The sequence below is a fragment of the Xyrauchen texanus genome, chromosome 2, assembly GCF_025860055.1.
Source record: "Xyrauchen texanus isolate HMW12.3.18 chromosome 2, RBS_HiC_50CHRs, whole genome shotgun sequence".
NCBI lineage: Eukaryota > Metazoa > Chordata > Actinopteri > Cypriniformes > Catostomidae > Xyrauchen > Xyrauchen texanus.
In genome coordinates, this window is record NC_068277.1 from 19,013,021 (window position 1) to 19,030,152 (window position 17,132).

At 40.7% G+C, this 17,132-nt stretch overlaps 1 protein-coding gene across 1 annotated transcript; it reads left to right on the forward strand.

The window, feature by feature from the left end:
- The first annotated feature begins 11 nt into the window (after positions 1 to 11).
- Positions 12 to 15,865, forward strand: LOC127657410 (transmembrane protein 151B-like). Its single transcript, XM_052146180.1, has 2 exons — positions 12 to 630; positions 11,474 to 15,865. Exons 1-2 carry the CDS (start codon positions 571 to 573, stop codon positions 13,238 to 13,240), a joined length of 1,827 nt encoding a protein of 608 aa, XP_052002140.1. The 5' UTR covers positions 12 to 570; the 3' UTR covers positions 13,241 to 15,865.
- The last annotated feature ends 1,267 nt before the right edge of the window (positions 15,866 to 17,132 follow it).

A 17,132-nucleotide genomic window follows, 5' to 3' on the forward strand; every position in this document is an offset into this window, starting at 1 on the left:
GGTGACAACAGTGTTAAGAAAGGAGCGTTGAGGTAACAGCTGCCCTGCCTGCAGGAGATTGGTGGGACTCCGCTGACGTCCTCTGAATCACCCTCAAGGAGAAAAAACGAATTTCGACGAAAACAAGAAGGGCGCCTTGAATCCACGCGGGTTGCTTTCGTGGAAATGTGTTTTGACGTTTTGCTTACTGCATCCATCGTTCAGATAGGCGTGCGTGTTATGATATTCTCGATGCATCATCTTCCCATCATCCATGTTTCTGGACATACGGCTATAACAATAACAACAACACAGTGAAGGTGATGAAGCTAGTGGTGAAATGGTCAGAACCGAGAGACTATTTGAGAAGATATGCATGCACTTAATGTGTGAAGGGCAAGGAGGAGACACATCCGGTTGGGTAATGTGGCGTTGATCATGCGCCCAGGTTGCCGCGCTGGAGGAACCGAGACGCGGCGGATCGGGTGACTTACCCGCAGGGGAAGCCCCGGTCGTGGGCCGTCACATTCTAAATCTCTCCCCGGCCATCCTCGGGGCCTCCCCCCCCCCGGTTAGAGGAACGGTGCAAAGATGCAAGAGACGACGGTTGATGCAGAAGAGCCCCTTCTGAACGGTTCTGGGAGGGAAGAGGTGAGGCGAGGGCATGTTTCCATTCAAAAATTCTGGCTGCAACCCCGATTTAAATATTTCTGTTTCTTAAAATTCACGGGTACATTCTAATTTGTGTCAGACATTATGTGATTAAGCCACACACTGATCGGTATTTAGCTTTTTGATTGTATTAAACAAGTTCTCCCTGAATTCCATGTTTTTCTTCTGTAGGCTACGGCATTAGTTGTTTTCCCAAAATTGTCCTGCTTCCAGTTGGCTGCACGGCATGCCCACAAATCATAGTAGCTAGCTAGTGAGTTACAGTTAGATAATGTTGTAATGTATCATGTCACCACATAAAGCGATTCGTATTATATTGTCCTCCAAGGGTGAGTGGATTCTCTCTCTCAGGCCTTGCTGTTCCCCAGGGGTCGGTCTCTATCTATCATCTAATTAATTTAGCCCTCTCCCTTTTACATTCACAATGCTCTTCAGTCTGATAGATGTGCTCTTACCAGTTGATCAAAGAAGGTCTGTGTTGTTTAAGTTAGATAATGATTTAAGGTAGGTCAACAAATCTGTGACAAAGCTGCCCAAGACCAGAGTCCGCACTGACCTCCAGGCCCTTTGTATTTACAAACTACAGTCACTCTCTCTCTCTCTCTCTCCTGTTTATTCATTGGTGCTGAGTTAACCTCCTGTCTCTTGTTACATGATGATCAATTGAAATGGAGAGAGTTTGAAGGGAAGAAAGCTGTGTCATTAGAAATGCAGTTTTAAAATAACTGCACTTATAGGCTACAAGAGAGAGAAAGCTATTTCTGTACATTTCACAGAGCTAAAGTATTTAGCATTCCCTATTTGTTCAATTGGCCACCTTTTTAAAAGAATTATAGATTTTCAATAGTAGGGGTATTGAAGTATTTAGGGTAGGATTGACGCTCTACATATTTGAAATGTAACAACTGAGAATGATTCTTATGGGGTTTCCTGTTAATTGAAAAGATAGACAATTGAAGAATGGTAATGGCCTTTCTTTGAAGGTCTAACTGTAGAGGTAAAGTGATGTTTGACTGAAAATGTCAAAGGAATTTCAGACTAATATTCTCAGGAAAAAATATATAAAAATCTACATGACGATATCCATAATGCTCATTTATGAAATAAAATTTGATAATAAAATAGCACAATTATCATACCTTTTCGGACAATTGACTTATCTGGAATAATGTGGCTTATTGCAGACCAGACTTACTGCCGTGTAATGTGCATGTAAAATGGCTAGAAGTAGCATTTTAGCTTATTGTAAAGCTGACAATTTACACCAGGTTTATTTCAGTTTCTTCTCCAGACTTCAAATTCTCTGTCTGCTCGTATGAATGCACTTTGGATCACATCATTTATATTTATAAATGTTTTCTATCTGAAAGGACTAAATATTAAATGCAACAAATGACAATAAAATGCAAAGTGATCTCTTCAGTTAACAAAATGCTTTTTGAATATAACTTTATTCTAATTCCCAATGATTTATATTGTAACTGTAGTGGAATACAGTTACTTATATTTTGTATTTGAAATACGTATTCCATTACTTCCCCAACCCTGTGTGTGTGTGTATATATGTGTGTGTGTATATATATATATATATATATATATATATATATATATATACACACACTACACACACACACACACACACATCTCAGTTGAAGTCAGAAGTTTACATACACTTTAGCCAAATACATTTAAACTCAGTTTTTTTACAATTCCCGATATAATCGTAGAAAACATTACCTGCCTTAGGTCAGTTAGGATCACTACTTTAAAAGAATAATAGAGAAAATAATTTATTTCAGCATCTATTTATTTCATCACATTCCCAGTGGGTCAGAAGTTTACATACACTTTGTTAGAATTTGGTAGCATTGCCTTTACATTTTTAACTTGGGTCAAATGTTTTGGGTTGCCTTCCACAAGCTTCTCACAATAAGTTGCTGGAACTTTGGCCCATTCCTCCAGACAGAACTGGTGTAACTGAGTCAGGTTTGTAGGCCTGACTCAGGACTTTTTCTAATATCCTGTCTGTAGTAAAAAATAATTCTCTCTCATGTCTGCATTATTTCTATTTGTGCTGTTCTATTCTCTGTCCTATGCTTCAAACCATGAACTGCAAACTTGCTGTGCTTTAATCACTGGAGCAAACGATTTCAAATTTAATATTGTTTTGAGGTCAGGGCTTTGTGATGTCCACTCCAATACCTTTACTTTGTTGTCCTTCAGCCATTTTGCCACAATTTTGGTGGTATGCTTGGAGTCATTGTCCTTAGGAAGATCCATTTGCGACCAAGCTTTAACTTCATGGCTGAATTCTTGATTTTGCTTCAATATTTCCACATAATTTTCCTTCCTCGTGATGCCATCTATTTTGTGAAGTTCACCAGTCCCTCCTGCAGCAAAGCACCCCCACAACATGATGCTGCCACCCCCATGCTTCACGGTTGTGATGGTGTTCTTCGGCATGCCTTCACCCTTTTTCCTCCAAACATAACACAATGGTCATTATGGCCAAAGAGTTACATTTTAGTTTCATTAGACCAGAGGACATTTCTCCAAAAAATAAGATCTTTGTCCCCATGTCCACTTGCAAACTGTACTCTGGCTTTTTTATGGAGATTTTTGGAGCAGTGGTTTCTTCCTTGCTGAACAGCCTTTCAGGTTATGTCGATATAGGATTCGTTTTACTGTGGATATACTACCTGTTTCCTCCAGCATTTTCACAAGGTCGCTTTGCTGTTGTTTTTTAATTGATTTGTACTTTTCACACCAAACTGTTAAAGGAGATGAAGTGCTGGTCAGGGGACATGGGATGGCCATGGCAGAACCTTGATTTTGTTGATTTTGCTTTTTGTTTTGGATCATGTTGGAAGATCCAACCAGGGCCCATTGTAAGCTTTCTGGTAGAGGCAGCCAGGTTTTTATTTTTTTTATCTGTTGGTATTTGATAGAGTCTGTGACAAAATAGACACAAGTCCTTTTCCAGGCCAATTCTTAACACTTCCAGTCGATTGGAACTTCATAATTATTGCCCTGATGGTGGAAATGGGTATTTTCAATGCTTTAGCTATTTTCTTATAGCCACTTCCCATTTTCTGAAGCTCGTCAACCTTTTGCTGCACATCAGAACTATATTCTTTAGTCTAACCCACTGTGATTGATTAAGGGAATTTGGCCTGCATGTTACCTTTTATTTATACCCTTGTGAAACAAGAAGTCGTGGCTGAACAATTGAATGTTCCTAGTCACCCAGGTGGATTTTTTTTTTTTACTTCATAGATTTTTGTGATATATATAATATATATATACACATATACTGTTATTCTAAAATGTGAAAAAAAAATATATATATAAAGTCATCAAAACTATGGAATAACATAAATGGAACTATGGGAATTAGGTTGTGACTAAACCAAATAAAAAAAAATACATAAAAACTGTTATATTTTAGCATCTTCTTGACTATTGAAATTTTCTCTACCAACTTCTTCAATCAAATCACTTTATTGTCACACTACCATGTACACAAGTGCAACAGTAGGTGAAATTCTTGTGTGCAGTTCCGAGCAACATAGCAGTCATGACAGTGACGAGACATATACCAATTACAATAAACAACATACTTACACAACAACAATTTACATATCAAATGTACACATACTTACACAACACAATAATTATATACAATGCACAGTAAACAATACACAATATAGAATACACAATATGCAATAAGTGGGAGTATATGAAATATATATAAGTAGTTGAATTGAGGAGAATATGTTGACAGTCCAGTGTGAGATTATAGATGAATAAAGTGCAGTGCTAATTATTGATCGTGATAGATCAAGTGTTCAACAGTCTGACTGCTTGGGGGAAGAAGCTGTCATGTAGTCGGCTGGTGCGGGTCCTGATGCTGCGATACCGCCTGCCTGATGGTAGTAGTGAGAACAGACCATGACTCGGGTGGCTGGTGTTTCTGATGATCCTCCGAGCTTTTTTCACACACCGCCTTGTGTATATGTCCTGGAGGGAGGGAAGCTCCCCTCCGGTGATGTTTCTGGCAGTTCGCACCACCCTTTGCAGGGCTTTGCAGTTATGCGCGGTGCTATTGCCGTACCAGGCGGTGATGCAGCCAGGCAGGATGCTCTCTACAGTGCTAGTGTTGAACCGTGTGAGGATATGGTGGTTCATTCCAAACTTCCTCAGCCGTCTCAGGAAGAAGAGGCTTTGGTGAGCCTTCTTCACAACGGCCTCAGTGTGGAAGGACCATGTGAGTTCCTCAGTAATGTGGACACCGAGGAACTTGACACTGCTGACTCTCTCCACCGGTGCTCCATTAATGGTGATGGGGCTGTGTACTCTGTCTTTTCTCCTGAAGTCCACTACAAGCTCCTTGGTTTTACTGACGTTGAGGGAGAGGTTGTGCTGCTGACACCAGCGTGTCAGAGTGTGCACCTCCTCTCTGTAGGCTCTTTCATCATTGTCAGTGATCAGACCTACCACCGTCATATCGTCAGCAAACTTAAAGGGTAACTAAACCCTAAACCAACTTTAGTTAAAGATCTGTAAGAATGGGGCTTTATTAGTACTGGTCGTTGATTCAAGTAATTTTTTTGACATTTGTGTATAAAGTGTTTTAATTCTACAATATATGGTGTAAAAACGTCTGAGTGCTGCCCTCTTCGGGTTGAACGGTGGCTACTGCAGTTGAATTTTCCTATTGGCTGTTTGCGGTGCTCGTGGCGTAAGCGGTGACAGCTGACGTAAGCAGGTTCCAGCTCACCACGCCCTTGGTACGAGCTACCACGCCCATGGCAGTATAAAAACCATCTCGTTTCAGTCAAAACCACTGTAGCGAGTCAGGAGCTGGAATTGCAGTATTGAAAGCGATCAGGATAGAGTATTTTAGCATCTATTTAGCATAGCATTTATATAGTTATTTAGATTATTTTGTGTAGCCTAGGTAGTTAATTAGCATATTTGTTAGTGTAGTATTGTTAGAAGCATAGTTAGTTAGTAGCATAGTATTGCATCAGTTAGGATAGCTTCAAGTTAGCGTAGATTATCTGTATTTAGTACAGTGGTCAGGGTGGTACGTTGGTGTAGTGTTTCTGGTTGCAACAGCACTGCTGGACTGTATAGCTTTCCAGCAGACTTGGAAATTAGAGCCAGGGGTTGCATGTCCTTGTTCTGGAAGACCGTGAGTTCCGCCTAGAGCTGTAGTAGTGTGCAAACTGCATTTTACGCGGGATTGCTTCTCCAACGCCAATGGAGGTGGAAATGGGCTTCTCCAAACAGCTTCAGCTGAAAGCGACGCAGTGCCAAGCGCTGCTCCTCCTGCATGGACTCCACCACCTCAGCGGCGTCTTGAGGTGAGTGATCATATATATTTGAATCACAATTTATGGTTTGGCTAAAGTTAATCCTCTGGGGCCGACAAGCGCGTTAGCGATGCGGGAGTGTTAAGCGTATTGCACCCTTATACATTGTATTACGGTATTGACTACCTGTATAGTTTTATTTGGAGGTATATGGTTTTGTACATGATGACGTTATGCTTTACATCACATTCTTCTAAGTTGAGAGAACAGCTTACTGATGTTATGTTCAAGTGAAGCTTGCTAAATAAAAATCCTGCTAAAAGGATAAACATCACTGAACAGCGTTTCGTTTTTTTTTTTCCTGCACGCGAGTGAAGGTGAATGCTCACTCGGATGCTCAACAGGGAGTTAAAACCGCAGTTTGAGCCAGCGGCTCGAATTGATATGGCTCCGGCCCTGTGTCCACAGACAATTCACCCTCCTCCACATCAGGTGAAGGTGGGGGAGAAAGATCCTCGACTTCAAAAGACCGCTCCGTGGCAAAGCTACTTGCGTCACTCTATTTTAGAGTCTGACAGCAGCTGTCAATTAATCTGTCACTACGGGTCTCAGGTGCACCCCCCCCCCCCCCCTCGGTTCGTCCCCTCTATCCCCGCTGGGGTCTGCCCACTTTTCGAGCATTTTTCAAATATTGCTAGTGGGTGGAGTCAGACTCTGAGCAGGGGTTTAGTTACCCTTTAATGATGGTATTGGAGCTATGTGTTGCCACACAGTCATGCGTGTATAGGGAATACAGGAGAGGGTTAAGAACACAGCCCTGCGGCGCTCCAGTGTTGAGGGTCAGTGATGAGGAGGTGTTGCTGCCCATGTTGCTGCTCTCTCCGCGAGGGCGGTGTTATTGTCCTCAAAACGAGCATAAAATGTATTATGTTCGTCCGGGAGAGATGCAGCAATGTTCATGGCGGAGTCTTTATTCCGTTTGTAGTCCGTGATGGTGTTAATTCCCTGCCACATACTTCTAGAGTCAGTGGTGTTGAACTGACCTTCAAGCTTGTGCCTGTACTGGCGTTTGGCTGCACTGATGGTGTTACGGAGGGCATAACTGGCTTGTTTACGCTCCTCCGTGTTAGGAGAATTAAAAGCGGAGGTCCGCGCATTGAGTGCCGCGCAAACATCACCGTTAACCCGTGGTTTCTGGTTGGGGTATATCCGTATTGTTTTGGTCGGAACAACATCCTCTACGCACTTCCTGATGAAACACGTTACGCTGTCAGCGTAAACCTCGATGTCGTCATCAGAGGCGGACCGGAACATCTCCCAGTCCGCGTGATCAAAACAGTCTTGTAGCGCAGAGTCTGATTGGTCCGACCAGCACTGGATCATTCTGAGGGTGGGTGTGTCCCGTTTCAGTTTCTGCCTGTACGCGGGCATAAGCAGAACGGAATTGTGGTCCGATTTGCCAAGTGGGGGGGCGGGGGAGGGATTTGTAGCCATCCCGGAAAGGAGAGTAACAATGGTCTAAAACCCGGTCCCCTCGTGTGTTGAACTTTATGTGTTGGTGGTATTTTGGAGCGATTGTTTTGAAGTTGGCTTTGTTAAAGTCCCCGGTAACAATGAATGCAGCCTCAGGGTGCGTGGTTTCCTGCTCACTTATACTCCCATACAGTTCCCTGAGTGCCCGGTCTGTGTCGGCTTGTGGGGGGATGTACACAGCAGTGATGATGACCGCTGTGAATTCCCTCGGTAGCCAGAATGGTCGACACATAAGCATGAGATATTCCAGGTCAGGAGAGCAGAAAGACTTTATGAAATGTACATTCCTCTGATCTCACCATGATTTGTTGATCATAAAACATACACCACCAACTCTGCTTTTACCTGAGAGGTCTTTCGCTCTGTCCGCTCGGTGCACAGAAAAGCCCGTGATTTCGATGGCCGAGTCTGGAATCTCCGCAGCCAGCCAGGTTTCTGTAAGGCATATAACGCAGCAGTCCCTCGTCTCTCGTTGGAAAGAGATCCGCGCTCTCAGCTCGCAGAGCTTGTTGTCCAGACACTGAACATTTGCCAGTAGTATACTGGGTAGCGGGGGTCGATTTGCATGACGTCTTACTCTGATGAGAATGCCGGCTCGTTTTCCTCTATTCCTTCTGCGTTTCCGCGGCCGAGCAGCACAGACAAAGGGCTCCGCCAGCGTGTTTGTAAACAGTGGGTCGACATTAAGGAATTTGAAGTCCGGTTTTCGATGTGTAATTGTAGAACCAATGTCCAAAAGCGTTTGTCTGTCGTAAACAATAAGGCAGACAACATCCAAGACAAAAAAACAAAGAACTGTAAACAAAACAAACAATAAACCGCAGTGTTGTATCGGAGCTCGCAACGCAGCAGCCATACTCGGCGCCATCTTGAGTCCACTAACATATGAGGTATCACCCTGGGAAGCTCTTTAAACCGAATTGAAGGAGTTCCCATCTATATAACAGGCACTTAGTGGCTGCTCTTCTTAATTATCAATTTAAAAAAAAAAAAAAAACATTTTTAAATTACATTTTAGTTTTATAATGAAATAAATAAATATGGTGGCACAATTATATTTTTGTCTCCAAAACGAATTTAAAATATTTAAGCATACATCTTAAGATCAAAAGGTTTTTAAGATCATGAGAAACATTTCAGTCAAGTGTTTCAAAACTTTTGGCAGTCTTTTGACCACACGGCCATTAATGTCTAAACCTCTGGCAACAAAAGTGAGTACACCCCTCAGTACAAGTGAAAATGTCCAAATTGCGCCCAAAGTTTTGAGTGGCCACCATTATTTTCCACCACTTCTTTAACCCTCTTGGGCATGGAGTTCACCAGAGCTTCACAGGTTGCCACTGGAGTCCTCTTCCACTCCTCCATGATGACATCACAGAGCTGGTGGATGTTAGAGACCTTGTGCTCCTCCACCTTCCGTTTGAGGATGCCCCACAGATGCTCAATAGGGTTTAGGTCTGGAGACATGCTTGGGCAGTCCATTACCTTCACCCTCAGCTTCTTTAGCAAGGCAGTGGTCATCTTGGAGGTGTGTTTGGGGTCGTTATCATGCTGGAATACTGCCCTGCAGCCCAGTCTCCGAAGGGAGGGGATCACGCTCTGCTTCAGTATGTCACAGTACGTGTTGGCATTCATGGTTCCCTCAATGAACTGTAGCTCCCCAGTGCCGGCAGCACTCATGCAGCCCCAGACCATGACACTCCCACCACCATGCTTGACTGTAGGCAAGACACACTTGTCTTTGTACTCCTCACCTGGTTGCCGCCACACACGCTTGACACCATCTGAACCAAATAACTTTATCTTGGTCTCATCAGACCACAGGACATGGTTCCAGTAATCCATGTCCTTAGTCTGCTTGTCTTCAGCAAACTGTTTGCAGGCTTTCTTGTGCATCATCTTTAGAAGAGGCTTCCTTCTGGGACGACAGCCATGCTGACCAGTTAGATGCAGTGTGCGTTTATGGTCTGAGCACTGACAGGCTGACCCCCCACTCCTTCAACCTCTGCAGCAATGCTGGCAGCACTCATACCTCTGGATATGACTCTGAGCGTGTGCACTCAACTTCTTTGGTCGACCATGGCGAGGCCTGTTCTGAGTGGATCCTATCCTGTTAAACTGCTGTATGGTCTTGGCCACTGTGCTGCAGCTCAGTGTCAGGGTCTTTGCAATCTTCTTATAGCCTAGGCCATCTTTATGTAGAGCAACAATTATTTTTTTCAGATCCTCAGAGAGTTCTTTGCCATGAGGTGCAATGTTGAACTTCCAGTGACCAGTTTGAGGGAGTGTGAGAGCCTGCTCCCCATTCACACCTGAGACCTTGTAACACTAACGAGTCACATGACACCGGGGAGGGAAAATGGCTAAATTACATTTTCACTTAGGGGTGTACTCACTTTTGTTGTCAGCGGTTTAGACATTAATGGCTGTGTGTTGTTATTTTGAGGGGACAGCAAATTTACACTGTTATACAAGCTGTACACTCACTACTTTACATTGTAGCAAAGTGTCACTTTCGTGTTGTCACATGAAAAGATATAATCAAATATTTACAAAAATGTAAGCGGTGTACTCAATTTTGTTAGTGTGTGTATATGTATATGTGTAATATATACACAGTATTTCACAAAAGTGAGTACACCCCTCACATGTTTGTGTATGTATATTTATTTGTGTGTATATATATGTTAGGGCTGTCAATCGATTAAAAATTATAATCGAATGAATTACATGGTGTACCGATTAATTAATCGCATATACAAATATTTGGTGAGAAAATTATACATAGTTATCTTTAAATATTTAACAATTATATATAATATATATAATTGTTAAATAAATATATATATATATATATATATATATATATATAGTATATGTATATAGATATAGATAGATAGATAGATAGATAGATAGTGTGTGTGTGTATATATAGAGAGATATGTGTGTGTGTGTATATATAGATATATATATATATATATATATATATATATATATATATATATATAAAATATTCAGATAATTAAAATATTCAGATAATTAAAATGTGGCATTCTTGTGGCAGAGTTAATCATTGATAAGACAATACAAAAAGCGGCTTTAGAATACAATGTATTGTTTACTACCATATTATTGATCATAAGCCAATCATTGGCATACAGTTCACAGCAATCCATTTCACAAGTGAATTTGTCAATCAGTTGGAGATTTATTATGAGGGCTTGTTTAAGGACCCATAAATTTACATCTGCGTCAGACATGCTTGTGTAGCGTCTCTGGTGCATTGCATCATAAACATAACATTTTTAGGTCACTGTGTCAATTTAAATATAGTTTAATACTCAATCTTTAAACACATCTTGAGATCACTTAGTTCGGATTTGAGATCCATCAAGTGTTCCATCAAGAACGTAACGCATGTTTGTGTTCTGCTGAAGGTTGTTTTCTTCACTGTATAAACTGCGCGTTTTCATACTGCTCAAGTTTCACTTACTGCCCTCTGTAGTAAACAGGTGGTACTACAAGCTTGTATTTCTCCGGAATCTTCCTTATACGGGGGAAGGAATATTAATTGCGCAAATGTTTTTGAACGCGTTATTTTTTATAAAATTAATCGCTCTGAATTAACACGTTAAATCGACAGCCCTAATATATAATATATATATATATATATATATATATATATATATATATACATATATAGTATATGTGTATATATATATATATACATACACACACACATGCACAGTGTGTGTGTGTGTATGCATGTTAAGCATCTTACACTGACTGGCTGGCTCACTAGGCTATATTCACATTTTCAAACAAAGATTCAAAATCCGTTTGAAGGTTTAATTCTGTAAAAAAAAAAAATTCTTGGGAGAGATATAGCTTTTTTTCTCTCATTGTTTTTCCTACATTCTCACTGTCACCTTTCTCACTCTACTTTATTCTCTGTCCCTACCTTTCTGCAGCAGCATCCAGTGAAGCAGTCCTTAGCTGCCTCTTTGTGTCGAGAGTCTCACTGGAAGTGTCTTCTCATCACTTTGCTCATGTTCGGCTGTTTCGGCACACTGGCCTGGTGCAACCTCTGCAAAGTTCCAGTTCTAGCTCCAACAGAGCCAGAGGCTGCAGTTGTTGAGCCTGGAGACCCCTCTACAACCTTAGCTAGTGCCAGTGTCTACATCCCTGAAGAACAGGAACTTGAGAGTCCCTGTTCCAGTGGCTACATTTATATTCCTCTTGCTTTTCTGGCCATGCTGTACGTGGTTTATCTGGTGGAATGTTGGCACTGTTACTCCAAGACAGCCATGTTGGCTCAAGCAGAGATTGTGGAAGTGTACGAGCGTGTTCAGAGGCTGCAGCAGGCTACACCCTGCATCTGGTGGAAAGCCATCAGTTACCACTATGTGCGACGGACAAGACAGGTGACACGCTACCGCAATGGGGATGCCTATACTACCACACAAGTGTATCATGAACGTGTAAACACACATGCAGCAGGTTCAGAGTTTGATTATGCACGGTATGGTGTTAAAGATGTATCAAAGGAGCTAAGGGGCCTAATTGATCACCCGGCTGTACGGCTACGCTTCACAAAATGCTTTAGTTTTTCTTGTGCTCGGGCGGAGGCTGCGTACCTCACTCAGCGTGCACGATTTTTTGGTGAAAATGAGGGACTGGATGACTACATGGAGGCACGAGAGGGAATGCATTTAAAGAATGTGGACTTCCGTGAGCACATTCTAGCCTTCCCTGACCCTGACAGACAGCCCTGGTATGCCAGGTGCAAAGTTTTTTGGCTGGCCTCAGCCCTACTCCTTTCCTGGCCACTTCGGGTTGTTGCAGAGTATCGCACTGCATATGTGCACTACCACGTAGAAAAACTGTTTGGTGATGTTGATGATAATAGTAGGGGGGACATAACTGAGAATGGTGGGGGCACCGAAAATGGAAATGGACCTGGAAATGGAGGCGGCATTGGATCAAGCTATCGTGCCATTTCTCGTGTTAATACAGTGGACATGACAGAGCTGGAGTGGCACATTCGCTGCAACCAGCAAATGGTGCCCAGCTACTCTGAGGCTTTGTTGATGGATCCTGGTTCAGGTGCCAACCAGGGGACCAACACTCCTCCAGCCAGACAAGGGACTAACTTAACAGGGGCTGGCCCAACCCTTCCAGTGGCCTTTGCCTCAGCTTACTTGCTCCAGAGCTGTCCTCGCTGCCACCACACAACAAGCAGTGCCTCCCTGCCCTCCAGGCTAAGAGGCCCAACAGCAGCCCTGCTGAGTGGAACGATGGCTGGGATGAGAGCTAGCAGGTCAGGAGGTCGTTCTGGAGGCCCAGGGAGGCTGGTTCTGAGCAGGAGTGGCTTCTCATTGGGGCGTCCTCAGGCTCCTCGCCCTTCCTCCCTCTTCCATTCCCGCAGTGTTGGTGGAGGACTAGCAGCAAGAGGAGAAGAGGGAAGTGGGGGAGGTTACTTCCTAGGTTTGGGGTCTAGACAGGTTGAAGAAAGCAGAAGAGTGCTTGAGGGAGAAGGTGATGAGGAGGTTGGAAATGAGGTGGAAAGAGAGGAAGAGGGTGAGAGGGAAGGGGAGGGAAGAGAGCAACCGGAGGAGGTAGAAGAAGAGGAAGCAAGGGAAGGAGACAGACCTCCTACATATCAAGATGCATTCTTCTTTCCAGTGTTGATTGTGCATGGTGAGGAGAGTTGCCATTTAGGTGAAGCCATTTCCTGAAAAATAGGTAGAGGATGGAATTTTCTAATCTAGAGAACAAAAAAGTTATGTTAATATAAACTTGTAAAATCTATGCAATAAAGAAATAGCAAGGAATTGTTTGTAAAATATAAGGACATACACAATAAAAGAAGCAAGAACTTTCAATATACCTTGATCCCTCTGGTCAAAAAATGGAAAGGACCACGGGGCATGGAACTGTGAAAGACAAGTCCATAGGCACGTCTTCCAAAGATGACGAAGGACAACAGAACAGTTCATCAACAGGGATGTACACAAAGGAATGTTATTAAACTATACATAGCCAACATATAACTGTGTACCACAAGTAAAAAAAAAAAAAAATGTTTTGTTTTACTGACAAAACCAAAAGTGCAACCTCATTAAACTTCCACAAAATATACTGGGATTCAAGTGCTAGAGGAATTTCACCATAAATATTTGTTTAATAGATCGATTTTCTTCCTGCAAGATCAGAAGCCCAAGCCCCAATAATATGGAAAATTTGTTTAACTTATCTGAAACATAGTTAATGTATGTGGAGATCCTCCGCTAACACTACAATGCTAATTCTTGTTCATTGTGAAGTGCACTTTGTGTTGACAGTATGTATTTTATATGTATTGTTTGTTAGTCAATAACACTTTATTTGTACAACAGCATATCACCAGTTTTGTCTCATGAAAAGCTTGACAGTGAAGAGCACCTCACAAACATAAAAAATACAGCATGTTGCCCTCCATCAAAGCCTTTGTGCTCATCTTTGATTGGCTCAATTGTCACAAGTAGGCCAATCACTGTCAATACTGATCAGTGTGCCAAGATACATCCATCTCCTGGTAACTGTGAATATGAGTGGATCCTTGTGAGACACATCTTAGTAGTGATCTCATTGCAATATACACATTTGAATGTGTTGAATAATTGAGAAATGTATGCAGCTTAAATCGTTCTACTTGTGTTATGCTGTCAAGCTTCTAATATATTCTTCAAGCACACAAACTGATATACCGACAAAAACACACATTGACAGATGTATATTTAAAGCCAGAATACATACGCTTGGTCCTAATATAAGCTTAAAGCATGGAGTCATGGTCTCTCAGTTATCCTTAAGCAGGGCATATAAATGTTGCACATGTCCTGCAAATTATTTAAATACACCTTTAAGAAAAAGCAAACTTTCATGCAATACTGTCGACATGTTCTATCTAAACCATGAGAATGTAAACTGTGTCATCAGTATTTGACTGTGCAGTGTGTTTAATCTATTCACCTGTTTTTAATAGCTAGATGGAGGAAATATAGACTCTCAGAATACTTGAATTTCAGAATTAACAGGCACTTACCATGAATGGGGTAAACAATGGAATGAGATTCCAGCTGATGTTATTTCTTCTGTCACAATTTTAAAGAATGCTACACTTTTTTGTAATAGGGGAAAACTCATGCAGAAACAGACTTGCACTCAAATTGTGGGACACAGTGTAATCTGTATTATTTTTTTTTTTTTTTTTTTAACATATCTAATAGTTTTCCAAGAGAAAAAAAGAGATTTGTGCTTTAATTCTTTAAAGTTGTCAGATACCAAAATATACCATATTCATGGAATGTGCCAACAACAGAATTTCTAGAATTTAAAACACTTGGCTTAGAATTCCAGAGCCTCTGATAGATGCATGAATTGTCTTCTAGAACTCCTCTAGGTGGAAGTTTTTTCAAACTATAGATTTAGCCAACTCAATTGCTTTGTGCAGGGTGCAAAAGATTCAGACTGTCTTGAGATTAGCATATGTGTTTTCAAGGGAATGCAGATTTGTATACAGGTTTATCAAATAAGCTTTTGAGAATTAAATCAAGCAAGAACACTATAATTTTTACTTTTAATTTTAACATTTTAAAGCAGTTTAAATGTAGCATAAAAAAAACAGAAGCAATATTTTCCTTATTGTGACAATGCCCTGAATATTATCGTTTAACACTAGGAATAGACTAGTTCATCATTATGGTTATGGAACATTATGTTTTGTTTGTTCAGCTGAAATACAGGGACTTTTTTTTAAATGATTGGGTTGCAAGCCAAAAAATATTGCTTCGATGCCTCAAATTGGTTTGTCTGAATTATGTTTCACACTAGTAAAGAAAAAAGTGGTTTGGCCTTGTGAAAGCAGATATGCCAGTGTAAGTGTGTTGGGGACCAGGTCGGTATAATGATTGTCACTGTCAATGTCGCTGATGATCATGATAAAGGTACTACTTCTGCTGATGGTACATAATAAACTACTTGATTTAATGTCTTATTTGTGTTTTGCTTACAGTAATCCTGCCAACAATGATCACTCTTAAACCCTTACTCTTATGTGTGTGTGTGTGTGTGTGTGTGTGTGTGTGCGCATGTGTCAGTTTTGGGTGTAATCCAATTACAAATTAATTAGTTACTGTTATCTAATTACTTTTTTGTAAAAAATCAATTTAAAAAAACTTGTAATCAGATTACAATTAATGACTTTCAATTAATTTAATTACTTTTACTTTTTAAGTATATTATAGGGTTATGCTTATTTCTAATGTATTATTGATGTATATATAATACATGAATTATGGCCCTGAAACGAGTCATTGTGAAGGAGAAATGAGAGTTGCTGAGTGTATGATGTGTGTAACAATGAACAAGAAATATAGACATTATTTTGAATTTGTTGAGCAAAAAGGTGATTTAGAAAGTAACAAAAGGTATTAAAAGTACCAAAAGTAATTACTAATGTGATTACTTTTTCCTATTACGTAATTAGTCAAATAATCTCATTACAATTTTAGAGGAAATAATTACTAATTTGTTGTGGATTACTATTTTAACCCTGAGAGACCCAAGCATTGATGTTCCTGACAATTGTTTTTCACTCTTAGACAAGATAATGATTATAAAAAAATACAAGGTTTATGCATATTTTGATGAAATGCAACGCTGAGCATTTAGGGTTGCAAAATGTCACTACTAAACTTTTCACTTCACAACACAATTCAACATACTAATGTACAGAATATGAGTATTCTGAGTACATTGCAGTGCATCTTTTTTCTTTTTGGGAGTTGATGACCTCTCTTCAGCTCTGGGTGGTCTGCCTGTCTTTGCAGTATTGATCTGAATGAGGGAGGTAGCCAGCTGTGCCTGGAAGTGCTTCCTTTTCAGGGTGACCTTTTCTGGGATTTGCAAGGCTTTGCAATCACACCTGTACAGCAACCAATCATTGACTATTCCATGTATGATAGTGTGCCAGAAGGTATACAAGTACCAACTTCTGGACTTGATGTTCAGCTTGTACTTGGACTGTTAAACTTTGTGTCAGCAAGCTGGAACCTTTTTTGTTTTGACTTAAGCAAGCTGTGACAGTTAATATGCAAATTTTTCCCACCAAAACTGATGTAGTGAGAACACGCCTGTGTAAGTGAGCTCTAAGTGTCAGATACGGTTATGTGTCGATTTTAACAGTAATGAAAATTAGGTATCATTTGATTTCTTTGTAAAAATGTTGCAATTCAGCTATGCTTTGTCTCTGAGGGTTAAGTAACTTACCCAACATTGGTGTGTGTGTGTGTGGGCGGGTTTAAGTGGTTTACAGAGGGATTTTTTTTTTAAGTTACAACTGTAATTACAGTGGTATTATGCTATAAATGTGGTTTATGAGGACATTTCTAGTGTTCCCATCATTTAAATTGCTTAAAAAACATACAAAATTATGTTTTATGTTTTATTGAAAATGTAAAAATGTAAAGTTGATTTATGAGGGTTAGGTTTAGGGGATATAATCTACTGTTTGTACAGTATAAAAATCATTATGTCTATGGAGAGTTCTCATAATGATAATGTGTGTGTGTGTGAGAGAGAGTGAGT

What these genes read in the sequence shown, in the direction of transcription:
- LOC127657410 (XM_052146180.1), top strand. Translation starts at nt 571, where the DNA reads ATGCAAGAGACGACGGTTGATGCAGAAGAGCCCCTTCTGAACGGTTCT. An exon ending in ACGGTTCTGGGAGGGAAGAG is followed by an intron (nt 631 to 11,473) that starts GTGAGGCGAGGG and finishes ACCTTTCTGCAG; the next exon opens with CAGCATCCAGTGAAGCAGTC.